Source organism: Eurosta solidaginis, chromosome 1 (genome assembly GCF_040869045.1).
Source record: "Eurosta solidaginis isolate ZX-2024a chromosome 1, ASM4086904v1, whole genome shotgun sequence".
NCBI classification, from domain to species: Eukaryota; Metazoa; Arthropoda; class Insecta; order Diptera; family Tephritidae; genus Eurosta; species Eurosta solidaginis.
Genome location: NC_090319.1, coordinates 262,209,386 through 262,226,234, shown reverse-complemented (window position 1 = coordinate 262,226,234; position 16,849 = coordinate 262,209,386). Strand labels below are relative to the sequence as shown.

At 38.2% G+C, this 16,849-nt stretch overlaps 1 protein-coding gene across 4 annotated transcripts in view; it reads left to right on the top strand.

Moving 5' to 3' along the window:
• The window catches only part of LOC137237231 (facilitated trehalose transporter Tret1-like), a 65,064-nt gene extending 59,743 nt beyond the window's left edge, over positions 1-5,321 (top strand). For all 4 annotated transcript variants that reach the window (XM_067760631.1, XM_067760629.1, XM_067760627.1 and 1 more), the window contains exons 3-5: positions 3,371-3,532; positions 3,636-3,887; positions 3,971-5,321. In XM_067760631.1, the coding sequence (XP_067616732.1) occupies positions 3,371-3,532; positions 3,636-3,887; positions 3,971-4,890 (1,334 nt within the window). In that variant the 3' untranslated portion in view covers positions 4,891-5,321. The remainder of the gene's footprint in view (positions 1-3,370; positions 3,533-3,635; positions 3,888-3,970) is intronic.
• Positions 5,322-16,849: the final 11,528 nt, after the last annotated feature.

Below are 16,849 nucleotides of genomic sequence, written 5' to 3'. Positions count from 1 at the left end.
AATGTATACAAAGGATTATACCATGAGGCGAAGTTATTTAGGTCAAGTAGACACAAGGAACTACAGTTTCCTTAAGTAAGAAAGTACGTGTTTTCGGATCCTGTTCTGTAATGAATGTAGAAAAGTTAAATACATTTTTTTTTATTTTTGTTTTTTTTTTTGATAAATAAAATTTTAAAATATATAGCCTCATTCTCTATTACGAAACGAACGTTCGTTTCGCCTTAGAGACGAATCGCTAGTGTGTTTGCCCTGTGTTAAACGATGGCAACATATCCGCTGACACTTGCTTTCGCCTTACCGTTTGAGATTAAGTAAGTTACGTAAAGGCCGAACGAAAATTACAGAGGATACTAAGCTATCGTTCGCAATACAGAATGAAGCCCTTAATTTTTTTTCGAAACTAAGTTTTAAATTTTTACTCAGGTTCTATGTTTATTTAGCAAATTAGGGAGAATAAGTTCTGTCTGTAGAATAAGATTTTCGTTTTTTTTTTTGTTAAATTTATTAGAAAACAAACATTTTTTTCTGAGAAATAAGATTCTTAAACTAAATTTTTTTTTATTCTAAGAGAAACTTAAATAAAAATGTTTTACCACGTGAATTGTTTTTTAACAAATTTATAAAAAAAACCTCTCTAGTATATCTCTGAAGATTCTTCTCTCGTTTGTGGTCCCACACCACTTTGCTCTTACAGTTGAGCCTTAGGTGTGACTTGGAAACATGGCATGTAGTAGAATTAAAGGTAATTTAGTATAAATGATGGTTTGCCAGTAGCAAGATAAAGACAAATTTTGAGTAGCGCAGGAGTAATTTAAACCGTTATCGAAGACTTGTAGCGCTTGAGAAAATTCATAGTCCAAACAAGTTAACTTTATGCTTAGAATGATAAGCACACAATAACCAACGAACGCCGGCATTGCAAGCGGGATATCAACAAATGCCTTAATAATGAGAAGGTCCAGGGATTTCTCACTACTAATCATTCCTTTAATGTCTCAAACGAACAGAATTATTTGAGAACGTTTTCTAAGCCCGCGAAGGTTCCTTGTAGTCTTCCACATTTAACCAAAATCTTCTCCAAGAATTCGGCTTGGCTTTTCTCATTTGTATATCTCTACTCCCAGCTGACTCTAACGAAAAGCTGCCTACTGATAGCCCGAAGAACTGCGAAGAACTACTACGTTTCCAAATGGGGAGTCTTTACAATTTGGAAGATGTTCTAAGTCACAAAAATATTTAATATAATTTAATATAATCCCTTTAGGATTTCTTGTATTTATAGTGTTCGAAAGATGCCTACTTACCCGTCTACTGGAGACTCCAAGGTCGGCAAGAGACTCCGTTTCCCAAGTGTGCTTGCCGTTTACCCTATAAGGTTTCATAGGGCAAGAAGAAGATGTATACCCGAGCGTTCATGGCAGTTAAGACAAAAGTTCTTCTAATTTCCTAATATACAGGTCCCAGTAAATGCTTGTAGGGTTTCTAGAACATATTTCATAACATAATACTATATATGTAGATAATCAGAGAAAAAGTGCTTGCTAGGAACTCTAAAGCCACTATCAAATTTATGTCTTTCCTATTAACCCGTTTAACTTCCAAAACCTTCTTCGCAAAAAAAGGCAGGGGTAATTTTGCTAGAAACAGTTTTGCAATAAAATTAAATAAGCAGCCACTTTTCAGATTTGTATACGAGTTGCCACCGAGGTAATGGTCGGTACTTGCATTGGCTCCCACCGGCTCAGCTCGGCTTCTCTTCTCCTTTCTTCGAAACAATCTCACCTTAAATTGTAGAGACCATTTTTATTATCTTTTTAACCCCGAAATCACCGGCAATTTTCCATCACCTTGCTGGATATTAACTGTCTATTTACCCTCAGAAACAAAATTTGCCAACGTGTGTACCAACTTCCTCCACTTTGGGGAGCCACCAGTATTCAGTATTGCAGCAGCCCGGAGATGTTCTCCGCTTTTGAGTATTTGGTGGACCCTACCATGGCCTCAATATATATTTTTTTGGCTAAGTATGTCTGCAAAACATTCGCCAGACATTACACTTCATCAGCATGAAGTCATGTGAAATCACACTGAGTCCAAGATGTTAGAATACCTGTTGCCTACGCGGCGAACAACTGCCCAGGGTAAACAACAAACGAGGAATTCTCTTAGCGGTGGTTCTATGGGTAGCCAATTTGACACAATTCACTTGTCTCTAGTGAGGGCACCAAGGGTACCTTCAAGGAGGCATTAATATTTGAAATCTTCAAATATTTTTCCAGCTGTAGCTATATGTACTCTCATATCATGCCTTCTACGTAATACAATAACCTTTAAACATAAGAGTTCATGCTTCAATTACTTCCCCTTTTTACTTCCTTTATATTAGGTCGGTTGAATGTTTGTCCGCTTTTCATACAAATCTTGCAATCGATTTTTAACTTCTCATTGAGCTATAAACGTGAAACTTTACACTTAGGTTAGAACACCGTGACAATGCAACAAAAGGAAAAAAATCCGTTAGGTGGCGCACGGATCGAAATAATTAGATAAGAATTCGAAAATTTTCAAACCAGCTTTTAAGTAACTTCTCGATGAGCTAGAGACTTGAAATTTCAAACGATACAAAAGATTCGCTATGGGGCGCACGGGATGAGATATTTAGAAAAATCGTACGAAACGGAGGTAATTTTGGGATGGACTTTTATGTAAGTTCTCATTGAGCTACAACTGTAAAACTTCACAGATAGGATAAGACGCCGAGAAAATTTAAGAAAAGGAGAAAAAAATTCCGTTAAGTGGAGCACGTATCGAAAAAATTATATAATAATTTGGAATTTGAAACCAGGTTTTAAGTAACTTCTCGATGAACTAGAGGCTAAAAATTTAGAGCTTAATTCAGAGGTCGATGACAGCCGATGACACATTACAAAAAGTTTATCTAGGGGGCGCACGGACTGAGATATTTAGAAAAATCAAACGGAACGGAGGGAATTTTGGGATGGATTTGTATGTAAGTTCTCATTGAGCTTCAAGCGTACAACTTAAAATGTAAGAAAAGGAGAAAATTAAAATAAAATAAAAAAATTTTAAGCACTTCCTTTATATAAATGGACAAATATCAGCGAAAAATGTATCCTTGTATAAAGGCATATTCTTGCTAAATTTTGATTTTTAAATTTTGTCATAGAAATTGCAAAAATATTTATGCGAAGTAAAAATATAAAAGTGGAGCTGATAAATTATCATTCGGCTGATAAATTCTTTTAAGTTCGTCTGCACTATGTATAAAATTTTTATTTGCTCTACTCGTATTTGTAAATATGTAAATTGTGTAACTAAAATGCATTTCTCTTTCATTATTTTGTAGCTAATTTATCAGCCTTTGCGGCGGGTACTTGTCTGGGCTGGACGTCACCAGTGGCTCCCAAACTAAAAGCATTAGATACCAGCGATTCACCACTAGATCATCCCATCACTACAGAAGACGACGCATGGATTTCGTCAATTGTGGCAATTGGTGCTTTAACAGGTTGGTAAAGTTATGAATATTTTATTATAATAAAAAAAAAATTTACAAACAATTTTGAGGTATTCAAATACTTAACAATTCCTTATAATACCTTATCTTGCAGCACCCTTCGTTGCTGGTCCACTCGCCGATCGTATTGGTCGGAAATGGGTTTTACTAATCAGTTCGGCTTTCTTCGTTGTCGCTTACGCTCTCATGTTGATTGCCAGCGAAGTTTGGATGCTGCTACTAGCGCGCCTTATACAAGGATTTGGTGTTGGTTTTGTGTTTACGGTGCAACCCATGTATGTTGGTGAGATCGCTACGGATGCGGTGCGTGGTGCGACTGGCTCACTCATGCAATTGTTTGTTGTGGGTAAGTAAACAAAAAAAATATTTTCAAATTTCATATTCAACTTTTGAACTGACCACATTTTTTCTCCCTCTCTTCCTCTACAGCTGGCATTTTATACGTTTACGCAATCGGTCCATATGTTTCATACAATGCTCTGCAATGGTGTTGTCTTGCTGTGCCAATTGTCTTTGATATCGTATTCTTTTTCATGCCCGAGAGTCCATACTACTTCGCTGGAAAAGGTCAAAAATCAAATGCTTTGAGTTCGTTACAATTCTTGCGCGGACAAAGCGTTGATGTTGTTCAAGATGAAATGACCACCATACAAGGTGAGGTTGAGGAGGCTATGGCGAGTAAAGGTTCATTTGTTGATATCGTTAAAATTCCTGGCAATCGCAAGGCACTCATTATCTCTGCTGGCTTAATCATGTTCCAACAGTTATCCGGTATCAACGTTGTACTCTTCAATAGTCAATCGATCTTTGAAAGTGCCGATACTGGTTTGGATCCAGCAATTGCTACTATCATAGTTGGTTGCGTACAAGTTAGCTCATCTGGCTTAACACCAATCATTGCCGATCGTATGGGTCGCAAGGTAATTTTGTTGATTTCCGCATTTGGCATGAGCATCGGTTTGGCTGCATTGGGCGCCTTCTTCTATGTACAACAAGTAATTGGTGATGCCTCAAACATTACATGGCTGCCAGTACCTGCGTTAATTCTTTTCAATATTGTATATTGCATTGGTTTTGGCCCACTGCCATGGGCTGTGTTGGGTGAAATGTTCCCAGCTAATATTAAATCGATTGCCTCATCAATTGTCGCTTCCACATGCTGGACATTGGGTTTCGTCGTGACACGTTGGTACCCAGCGTTGGATGCTTTGGGCTCATATTATGCCTTCTGGATATTTGCAGTTTGTTGTATATTTGCCTTCTTCTTCACAATATTCATAGTAATGGAAACCAAAGGACTGAGCTTACAAGAAATTCAGGATAGATTAAATGGAAAGAAGTCACACTAAATCAACTATTTTCAATTAGACTGCCCGGGGGGAAGCGTAGTGCTGGGTCGTGGGCTAAATTATTTAAGTTTGTATGTTGTAAGGTATTTTATTGTACGTATGTGTGAGCATACAAAATGTCACAAGCCTTTTTGTACCTACAAATATATGTACGTATGTATATATGTTCTTTCTTCCTAATTGTCTTGGTGATAGCTCCCTAATGGAGCGCCGCTTAGTGCGATGGGTGTGGGTAGCTGGATGAAGTCGCTTCAAAAAGTATTTTTGTTGCATGTCTTAATGTAAATTTAAAAAGTATTTCTAGTCTATAAGCGATTGTAGTTGAATTTATAAAACATATTTCATTGTAAATATATTTGTAAATTAATTGTAAATATTTTTAAATTAATCAAATAGAAACGATATTATGTTAACAATATAACAATCAAAAATGTGTAATCAAATGATCGTCAGATAAGATCAGGGCCCAAGAAGTGATCCTTCGCTATATTTCTAGACTGAAAGCGCAGACACTCACATTCACCCAGAAGTTCGTGTTTTATAACTTCTTACGTATTCGCGTTTGTCCTCTAACGTAGTCACTACGTATTCACTGCGACTGTCAAACCCGTTACGTAGCTAGTATAGCCACTTATTACTTTTGTTATTTCGGAAAGTTTGCAGTGCAATTTTTTCGCAATAATATTGTTTCAACGAGCTGGCAATATTGCAGCGAAACACCTGACAATTGTAAATTAATGAAAATAGCCATTGTGGATAAGAAAAAGTGTAACAACTTCTACATAGACGTCAAAATTACAAATATAACCGATCACCTGATTTTTAATTGACTATCGTAGTCTAATTATGTGTCTCTTTCTATCACTCGCTGAAGATAGCCGGCCCTATGTGCCGCCATATTGAACATCCTGTCAAAACGCTAAAAAGTAGCCATCTTGAACATCCTGTCAAACAGTTGACGGATAAGATATCACACTTGTTTTATCCACAATTAAAATAGCGTTAAACGAGTACAATGATATTGATTGTTAATGTTTTTAAGTGCCGAATATTAACCAGTTGCTTACTAGGGTGTCGGTTTCCGCTCCTTTATATTGAGCTCCTTTACATACCTATTTAATATGGAACATTCCGTGGCAATTCCGAGGGCAGTATTATGGCAGGCTGCAGCCTTTTAGAGTGTGTGTTCCTAAATCAAACTGGCTACGCGTAGCATACAAGCGGTTGACCTTTGTATGTTGTTAGCAATGTTTCTTTATCCTTTTCCCAAGTGCTGCCGGCAAGCGATTTGAGGATTTGTTGCGGCCTTGCACTACAGCTGCAATTTTGGTACCATGCGCCTTGAAGCTCATACCACTATGGCCCTATGGGCTGCGCTCAAACTTCCCTAGGCACAGCCTCGTTGCAGTTGTTAAAGCTATATTGTTTGTAACGTTAAACTGTTCCTTTTCATTATATACAAGCTGAAATTTTTTACAACAAACAAAATTTCTAATTTCCTTTCAAGATTTTATCTTGGGATTTTATTATAAAATGCTTCAATTTTCTTTCAAGTTTAAAAAGCCACTATTAAAAGTGTCTGGCAATGAGGCTAGAGGCTTCTCATATCGTTACGAAGACAATAAATGAGCTTTTATAAAATTACGAAAGTAAGGTCTAGTTCTTCGCACATTTTGTGCTAAATGATGAAAGTCTGGCAGTCACGGGCTCGTTGTTGGAGCAGTGCTTCGCCCCATCCAATAGATGCGACCACTCACAAATTGTCATCAATATCATCTGACGGGAGTCCTGGGAAGCTTGCAGTCTCAACGGGGGTGGACCGGAGTGAGAGGAGTTTTGGGAGCGTTGGTTTCACATTGCATTTAAAGACATTGTTGGTTTCATGTCGGTGCATATTGAAAGAAGGACATACATTATGTATGTCGGGGTTTATTCTGGATAGGTAAGAGGTTAACCTGTTACACTATCCAGATCGAAGTTGAGCTGGAGTGACTCCCGTCTCCCTAGGGAAAGTGCTTTCCTCTTCAGCGAGTACAAGGTATTTGTCTTTTAGAACTGGATTCGCCCGGCAATTCTGAGGCATAACTGAGGACCTGTTTGTGTTTTTTTTTTTCATACGGCTGTGTTCTCAGGTGCCGTATTTCCTCATAATGCTTGTGGAGATGACTTCTTAAACCCCTGGGAGGAGAGGCCTATTCAATCAGATATCTGTTGGGATGCCCAGGTTTTTGGGTATTCATCAGAAACTGTTTGTTCAGCATTTCATTTGTTTCCCTAATGGATAGTACTTTCGCTTCACTATGCAGATGGTGTTCGAGGGACATAATAAGACAGCCAGTAGCAGTTGTGAGGACAGTGTTTTGACAGGCCAGTAGTTTTTTACAATAAGTATCCGTTAGGTTTGGCGACCATATCGGGGATGTGTAGCAGCCGGCCAATGGCTTTGTAAATGGTAATGAGCGTTTCATTATCTTTACCCTAAATGCTGCCGGCAAGAAATTTGAGGAGTTTGTTACGGCTCTGGATTTTAGGTGCCCGCCAAAATGCAGATCCTGATCGGAACCCACACCCAGTGCTTTCGGGTGTAAGATAGTCGGTAGCATAATGCCATCGACGTGGATGTCCAATATGGTCGACATCTATCGTGTCCATATTGTAAATAAGGTCGCCGATGATTTGGTCGGGGACAATGTCAGGTTTCGCGAGGCCAAAAAACTGGTGAGATCAGGGATATAGTTGTTTATTTTATTACCTAGCTCATCGATGGGTGGGCCGGGACCTGTATCCATTATCGTGCGGTCATCGGGGTAGGATACAATGGTAACTCCTTCTGGTGGCGAAGGGAGCTTCGATATGTAGAAGTTAAACAAAAGCGAGAATAGGGCACCACCCTGTGGTACCCCGCGTTTAATTCTTCTGGGTTTAGATGTACATAAAAGTACGGCCCTATAACTAAGGTACGGTTCATTCAAATGAAACGAATTTTTTACCAATCCATTCTCGGATCTTTGGATTTGAAACCTTTAGGGACGCTTTACAATTTTTGTACTAACACTAGAAACTTGTTATCGAAAAACCATAACCAACTGTTGTTATAGCGATAAGGAAACTCCCCGAAGGTTTTGGGGAGTGTTATCGATGTTCAAGGTCCATTGCCGGATATATATCCGCTAAGTTCCGGTAACAAGCACCATTAGGGTAAAAGCCCGACCATCACGTGAATGATTTACATTGAACCTTCTAGGCCATACCACCAATAATTTTCTTAGAAGGATTTTTATTACAAACGAATTACAGTTTGCATCCTTGGCTATAATTTTTATAGGTTTCGCTCATGATGAAATGAAATTTCAGGTGTTTGTATGCCATTGACGTTTTCCGTTATTCTGACAAGAGCGGCATGCATAAAATATGTATGTAATAAAGTTATACCAAGCTTACATAATTTACTATATTTCCATACGGAAATGAACAAAATGGGAGCAAACATCTAAAAATAAATTGGTAGGCACTACTTTATTTCTGTCATTGTTTTGATTTGAATTTCTCTTAAAAAAAATTATTCATTGACAAAAGCCAATCGAAAAATTGCGGAAATATATTGTAAGTTTGGAAAAAAAATAGTTTTCGAAAAAGATATAACCATTTTTTCCTAAAACAGGATCTCCGGAAGTCGGTCTTCTCATCGTTTGTTCGATGAGCGCAAAAATTTGCTCTGCATTCTTTGCTGACAGTTCAAAAAATCGGTACGTGTCATTTGGTCGTTTTGCAATTATATCCTTTAATAATAATTGTTCTTGAATCACTCCTGCTCATAGCTTTCCATTCGTCTGTGACCGGGAACCAGCAACCAGCACTGCGAGCTCCTAGGCGGTTTCGATTTTCTACACATTCCAGAAGTAGCGCTGAATTTATTTCGAAGAGCGATTTCGTATTGAGTGCGGCTTCACTATCGAGGGGTATCCACGTTGTAAGTTTTGCTGGTGTGTCCTTCGGAAGTTGATATATTAAGTTTTTATTCTCAGTTTATCCATGTTGTGGGATAACATGACCAGGTTTCGTTTGACTGATCTACTGCTAGGTGTAGTTGAGGTCAGGTGGAGGATTGCCTCGAACTCAGGTGGTGGGCATTTTGGTCTCTTACGACAGGCATGCCAACCGCGGAATATTCTAAGCCCTTAACCCGCTGGGGTCGTTTGGTTGGCTTTAAAGGGTTTACCTTGAAATTCACACCGACACATCATCCCTTTTTTAGGATAAATGCTCTTTTCACAATGTCATCGGCAAAGCACTGGCATGGGTTTTATTGTTTGATACGTTTTGAAGTACCGTCCACCTCGAGGTCACCCCTTGGTGATTTTGACAGTGCCCTATACAGGTTTCATCGGTTCATTAGTAGTAGTGAATCGTCTCTTCCTCTAGATAGGCCTTTGAAGTCCACCCTACAGTAGTGATAAACTTCTGCTGGACTGCCACCTTGTGTTATCGAATGCCTCTTCAATATCTAGAAGCGCACAGGTCACAGTTTGAACGCATTTGAAAGCCCTCTGGGTCTTTGTTAATAGCTATCCCGTAAAAGGATTCTGGACGAAGTTAAAACCTATTGCAGTATCCAGACCAAAGTTGTGCCAGAAGGACGCGCGTTTCCTCGGGAAGTCTGCTTTCCAAGCGGGGTCGCTTTGAGTTTTCAAACACTCGGAGTGCATTTTTGCTATGAAAAGCTTCTTATTGAAAACTCATCTGCCTTGCAGATGCCGTTCGGAGTCGGCGTGAAATATGTAGGTCCCACCAAATTTTACGAAAAAATAAAAAGAGCACAACGCGAATTGGAGGAGAAGCTCGACCAAAAATCTTTATTTATCAAGCTAAATGATGACAACAGTTTTGGCGGCGACCGTGGTGTGATCGTAGCGTGCTTCGCCTGCCACACCGTATGCCCTGGGTGCGCACCCCGGGCAAAGTAACATCAAAAATTTTAGAAATAAGGTTTTTAAATTAGAAGAAAATTTTTCTAAGCGGGGTGGCCCCTCGGCAGTGTTTGGCAAGCGCTCCGGGTGTATTTCTGCCATGAAAAGCTCCCAGTGAAACTCATCTGCCTTGCAGATGCCGTTCGGAGTCGGCATAAAACATGTAGGTCCCGTCCGGCCAATTTGTAGGGAAAATCAAGAGGAGCACGACGCAAATTGGAAGAGAAGCTCGGCCTTAGATCTCTTCGGAGGTTATGGCGCCTTACATTTATTTATTTTTTTTATGCATCAAGGAATTCGCGACTTGATGGAAAAATAAAACCACTTTATTTTAAATGTCGAATGGATTTTGAATTAAGTTGCTAAACAAGTCTCTGAAAAATAAATAATTTTATTTTAATAACTTTAGTGCCTTTTATTTTCCTTATATCTTTTCAGAGTGAGTTATAAGCTTTTCTATAACTTAAGGAAGAAATGCTTAAAAATTGTGGAAACCATTTTTTTCTGCCGTTTTAGAATTTCACCTCTTATGCCAGTTAACTGGCTTAAGTTAGCCCAAGACGTCTGATAGTTGAAGATATATTTTTTTAGGCTACTGGTTGCATTGGGTATTTCGATTTTTCTTTTTACACAAAAACTGAATTAATACCAAAAAGGTAGTGCGGAATACTACTAAATTTTTCCCCTTTTTCGCTACCCTAAAATACATACATGAAAGCAATAGAGCTGGGGAAAGAGTGAGGCTATGTCGTTGAAATCACCTTTATTATTTCATCATGGGTTTCGCTCATGTATTTTTTCGCTACCCTAAAATACATACATGAAAGCAATAGAGCTGGGGAAAGAGTGAGGCTATGTCGTTGACATCACCTTTATTATTTCATCATGGGTTTCGCTTATGTATTTTTCCCCCCTCTAAAATTTAACAAAATATGCATCCACATTGAACGAAGTTCTAAATATAAAAATTCTTTTTTTATCACGAAATGTTGGGACTCTTAAATTTTTACTCAAAAATGATAAAAAGCGAAGTGAATGAAGCAAACGCGACCCAAAAGCAGTGGAAATTTGGCAGCAAAAATGAGTGTTCGTCACACTTCGCGTAAGACGTAAAACGTAAGACATTCACCTGCCGTCACCGAAAGTCACTGAAGTGAACGAATGCTCTTATATGATACGAGTTTGGTGTCAGTTGATTGTTTGCTTATCAAGGTCCTATCAGCCGATTCATGCTGTGCTTTAATCTTTCGCACAATTCGCTAGACAGAACTTTATGTGCGATAATACGAAGGCTGATTCCTCGATAGTTGGCGCAGTTTGCAGGATTACTCTTCTTGTAGACTGAGCAAAGGACACTTAGATTCCAATTGTAGGGCTTGTACTCATACTACCGTATTTTACATGCGCCTTACGAACTCCTCGCCGCCGTATATGAACAGCTCCGCAGGTAATTCAACAGCGCACTCGGCCGCCGAATTTCTTGGTAAGATGTGTGAACGTTATTCGTGGTGGCTGCACACAAAAACATAAAGTGTGTTTCTAACACTTTTCGGAGTAATATTAAACTCTTTTTGGTGTACTTTCGAATTTAGCATCAAAATAGTGCAATGTGAAAAGGTTAGGTATTATTGTACAGTATTACACTTTTCGGAGTGATATTTAAGCTAATTTTGGAGTCAACGCTGTTGCTCGTTGTATTGAGTAATGACAGATGTAAAGAGCAAAACGCAGTGGTGTAGTGGAAGCGTGATTCGCTTTTTAAACCGAACGTCCTGGGTTCAAATTTCGGCCGAAGCAACTACAAAAAATCTTTTTTTTTATTATTATTTAAATTATATTTTAAGAATAGCTATTTTTCAACACTTCTTGGGATGAAATTCACACTATTTTGGTTTTTATATAGAACAACACCACAAAGTGCGGTCTTGGCACGAACATTTTCTTGTGTGTAGCAGCTAAAGCCGTTCTGCCTCTGATTTATTCTTCATGTAAAGGTGTCATGCTTCACTTTTCAACTCGCGGTAGCTTATTTTGGCTGCGACGATGTAGTGACCCTAGTTGATGTTTGGTCCTCGAACCGTGTCCACATCTAAAATACTGAAGGTATGCCGTCCGTCTATCCCAACGTGGTCGATCTGATTGCGTTTATTTCAGTCGGGGACAGCCATGTAATTTGCTAAGTATTTTTATGCATGTACATCAGGCTGTATATTCCCGTGTTTCCAGCACCAGCAAAGTCGATCAGTCTCAGGAGAGGTTTCAATTTCGAGGCTGTACTTTCCGAACGTGAGTACAAAATCACTTTCGTTGCCCACCCTGACGTTAAAGTCGCGAAGCACTCATTGTCATGACCGCTCCAGTAAATGTCACATTGGTTGCTTATTTTCTTTACAAGGATATCAATCTGCTGGACAACTGCACTGATATCATCCAGGGAACGGACAAGTCCTCAAAGCATGGTCCTTTAAGCGTTTCCAATGATCGTCATGAGCAAAGGGTTTTATTTTTATCCGAGGACAAGCGCAGCGCACGACCCTCTAAGCGAGGATGAAAGTATTATTTGCGCGTTTATATAGCAGGCCGCTTGAAAAAAGCCACCAGCTCGGCCTTTAACCGATTATATCGGAGTTGTCGCCTTCTTACCACTAGGCGAATGTTCAGTGGCTACATAGAGAAAACTTGGCCGCAAGCGAACGGTAGAAGTGAGCTTCTTGCTTTGCTCATTGGCATCAAAACATGAATGGCCTGTCAATTTGTCGAAAAAAATAAAAAGAGCAGGCAACATTGGAAGAAAACCTCAGCCCAAATCTCCTCGGAGTTACTATGTAAGTATGTATATAAAACTTTACAAAAAACAATTTGCAACAAAGTAATCATATAACTTTTTTGAAAGGTGGCATAACAGCAAAAATAAAATCAGTAGACGATTCAAAAGTAAAGTTCTCTGTCGACGAACAAAAATCTTGCTTTACAAGTCCTCCTCTACACCTGTCCTGATGTATGGCTCAGAATCATGGACAGTGTCTAGAGAAGACGAGATGGCTCTTGGCGTGTTCGAGAGAAAACTGCTCCGGAAGACTTATCGTCCTGTACTCGATGCCAACGGCGATTGTCGAAGGGTGTATAATGATGAGCTTTACGTAGATATGATGATAGTGCTGCGAATAAAAAACCAGGGGTTTCACTGGCTAGGTCATGTTATGCGAATGGGTGAAGACACTCCGGCCAAGAAAGTTTTTCAGTCGAAAATACAGTTTGAAAGCAGAGGAAGGGGGTGACTTTTACTCAGTTGGAAAAGGCAGTTTGAGGCAGACTTGACTTCCCTTGGTGATCACAATTGCCGTCAGTTATCACGAAACAGGGACTTGACTTGTTATGGGACGGCCAAAATCGCTTAGATGGTTAAACGCCAATTAATGATGACATTGCACAAATCAATTTTTCTGCACACACTTAAAGTCCAGTTTATTTAGTTTACTTGCATTAGAAGGTCAAACTCCTTTTACCATGTGTGTTGAATCCTGAAGAATCTGAAGTTTTTTTCCTAAGGAATAAGTGTCTTTATAAAATAAGTAACATTTCGTGTTCATGCAACACGTTGCTAAAGATTAATTTCTGGGCTTCTGGGGTAAGAAAACAGTGTAAGGACTTATCGTAGAGAGTTGAAGTGCTGGTATGAAATGTTCAGCTTTGTGAAAGAGGAAAAATATAGGACAATAAAGTTATAGACGCTTGTCAGACCCTTATCTTTAAGTGTACTTAAAAATAACTCAGACCTGCTGGGCCATAAATATGTTTAGCGAAAACGACCATTACGAAGTTCGTTTCGTGAAAAATATTGTAACGACTTTTAGTGAAATTCCGCTTATTTGCAAGCTTTTGCTTACGTTCGTATCGCTAAACTATTGAATAAAATACTCCAATATTGTGTATTACAAAATGGTCTTTATTAGACTGCAATAACACTTAACTTCACAACTGATAGCGTGCTTAAATCAAATTGATTACGGACTACTCAGCTTCTGCTGCTTTTATACTCTCTGCCCAAATGTCTAGACGTTTCTTCTTCTAGAATCCTCTACCTAATCACCAGCAGAGTTCTGCTTTGAGTACTAATAAAATTAGTGCACTTAGTCATGAGCCAAAAAATTGTGTCTAAATGTGTACTTAGTCAAGTGCAGAAAATACTATGAGTGATTAGCACATAAAATAGAAAATACATACCCCGCAACACATATGTCCCATACATATATGACATTGTTGAGTATAAACTGAAATCATAGTCGCTTTAACTCAGTAGCTTGTTGGTTTCGTGTGTAATACACTATATACATCGTTTACTATCGGTTTTTCTTTAGCGCTGTATTCAGTTTAGTTTCGTGTACATCGTTGTGTTGCTAGCGTCAGAAGACTGATATGACTATATTCATTTGCATTGCACTATTAGTCTTACTGATTCCAATTAGTGTTTTCGTATAACACATTTGACTTTATTGCTCAGTAAGACAATTGAATACGAAGCATGACTATTTAAATGTGTTTTAGTGGATATAAGTGCTTGATATTCTTTGTTTGTGTACGCACTAATACTCATTTTTTGGTTAGTCCACTAATAACCTTAAAAGATGAATAATTGCAGCTCACTGGTCACCAGCCATACGCGCGTGTATGTGTAGTGTGTAACCATATGCGTGTGTATATGTGAGCGAAGTAGTAGCTGATGATGACATGCGTTTGTCAGTATCTCTCTGCTGCTTGTATGCATATCTGTAAATGATGATTGATTTGTTTACGTACATACAAGTGTGGTAGCTTGCTTTATTATTGTTGTGGCTTTATTTACTTATAGCGTTTTCTTTTCTGGCTATAGTGTTACGCTTTTTGTACGCCGCGTAAGGGTTGTTGTTCTATTCTAAAAAACAGGCAACGCCTTTACGGGGTATTTCGTTCTTTTGTGAAAATTGTTGCCTGCTCGCAATGGAAAAGGCAGGCATGCTTAACGAACGAAACGATATCATTTCGTTACGATAATCAACGTTAATAAACGAAACGAAGTCATTTCGTTTCGTTTATTAACGTTAAGAACGACAAATTAACGTTATTTTGACGATCTTAACGTTAATAAACGAAACGAAGTGACTTCGTTTCGTTTATTAGCGTTGATTATCGTAACGAAATGATATCGTTTCGTTCGTTAAGCATGCCTGGCAAAAGCGTTACACTATTACCCTGTATAAAATGGCGGTGTGGCAGTGCAACTCTGTGAATCTCTCAATTCGCTCTTGAGTTCAACATATACATACGTTAATATGAGTGCAGATCACCTACCAGATTGCGCATTCACGAGTTCAAAATTGCTTCGTTCTGCGCAACTACGTCACAGTTGACTGTTTGAGCGAATAAAAGAAAGAGAGAAAAAAACAAGAGCTAAAGGAAGATGACGTAAGAATTGCCATTAAAAAAGAGATGATATAATGTTTACATGCGCAATGCGCAATCTTCTTGTGTGATTTGTGATATGAGAGAAAATGGTGAGATGAAATGTTCTTTGTATGCACTATAAATGTTGACAATTTTCTGGGGTAAGAGTAACACTATTAAGGCTTTACCATTTACTTAGGCAACAATTTATTTCAGAAAAGAAAACGCTATTAGTATCAGATTAGTGACAAAGATGACTTGATACGAAACTCTCTCATTTTTTGGACTCTCACGAGGGATTTATCTAAAATTTGAGCCGGCAACAATCACAGATAAATCCCTCGCGCCAGCTGAAGCGGGTGCCAGAACAAAAAATGTGCCAGCTAAAATGAAAAACGGGCCAAAAATTTCGGTAAGCTTTAGTTTGACCTACAGCCAAAGAGGATAAATACAATAAGAGCCCTCACTCGTTATTTTGTGGCGAGTATCTCGCTGGAAATTGAAAAACTTGATGCCAAATATTTTCTGAGAGGGACATTTTTAATTGTCTCGCATTTATCCAGGCCGTGTAGGCCCCTTGTGCAACTGTGATATTTGGAAAGAGAATTAAATAAATTAATTAAATACAGTCGAAAAATAAACACAAATACCCCACGAAAATGTATAGAAGACATTTATAAACATCTCGCCCAAAAAAAATTTGCGACTACCTCTCAGTATACATCGAGTAAATGCCAAAAAAATAACGAGTGACGGCTCTTATTGTATTTATCCTCTTTGCTACAGCTGTAGAAATGCGTTCAAAAATTATGGGAAAAAGGATAAAAATACTTGTTTTAGTGTAAATATTATTAGTTATCACTAATTCAAAAGTTATCACTAAAAACAGGTTTTGTAAATATGAAGTTCCGATGCAACCAGTCCATTTTGATTACAGAACCTGGAACGTCAGACATGTAGGATAAGCTCTATCCATTAAATGATGTTAACTATTATATCGTAGGTCCGATTTACTGAAATTTCAAAAGAATATATGGTTTTCACTGTGAGTTAAATGCGTTACAATATTTGACTAATTAATTTAATCAAAATGTAAATTTGACTTAGATTTGTTTATATTTGACTCTAGCTAGTCGTATTATTGTAAAATAAGTTTAAAGAGATGAATATTTTACGACTATTATTTTATTAAATGATTGAAACTAGAATCGCCGAAATGTATGTCAAAAATCCCCATATTCAGATCTATTCATTTTTGTTTGTAGTGGCATCGTTGACAAATGTTATAAAAAATGTGCATTTTGACAACGCTCTCTCGAAACGAAGAGTTCCAAATCCATTCATCTATGTTAGTGATGTGAGTATCACTTAGTGTTACTAATATTCGTCACAATATATATGGTAACTCTGTTGCAAGAGAAAGTTCTAATTTAGTTGTACTGTGTTATTATCAAAGTATGTAGGCTCATTCCATTTCAAGACACCCGGTCCGCGCAGGATATGATTTTCGATGAAATTTTAATATGTTGATCTTTGGTCAAAACAAATGAAACACGTGTGTTTTTTTTTTG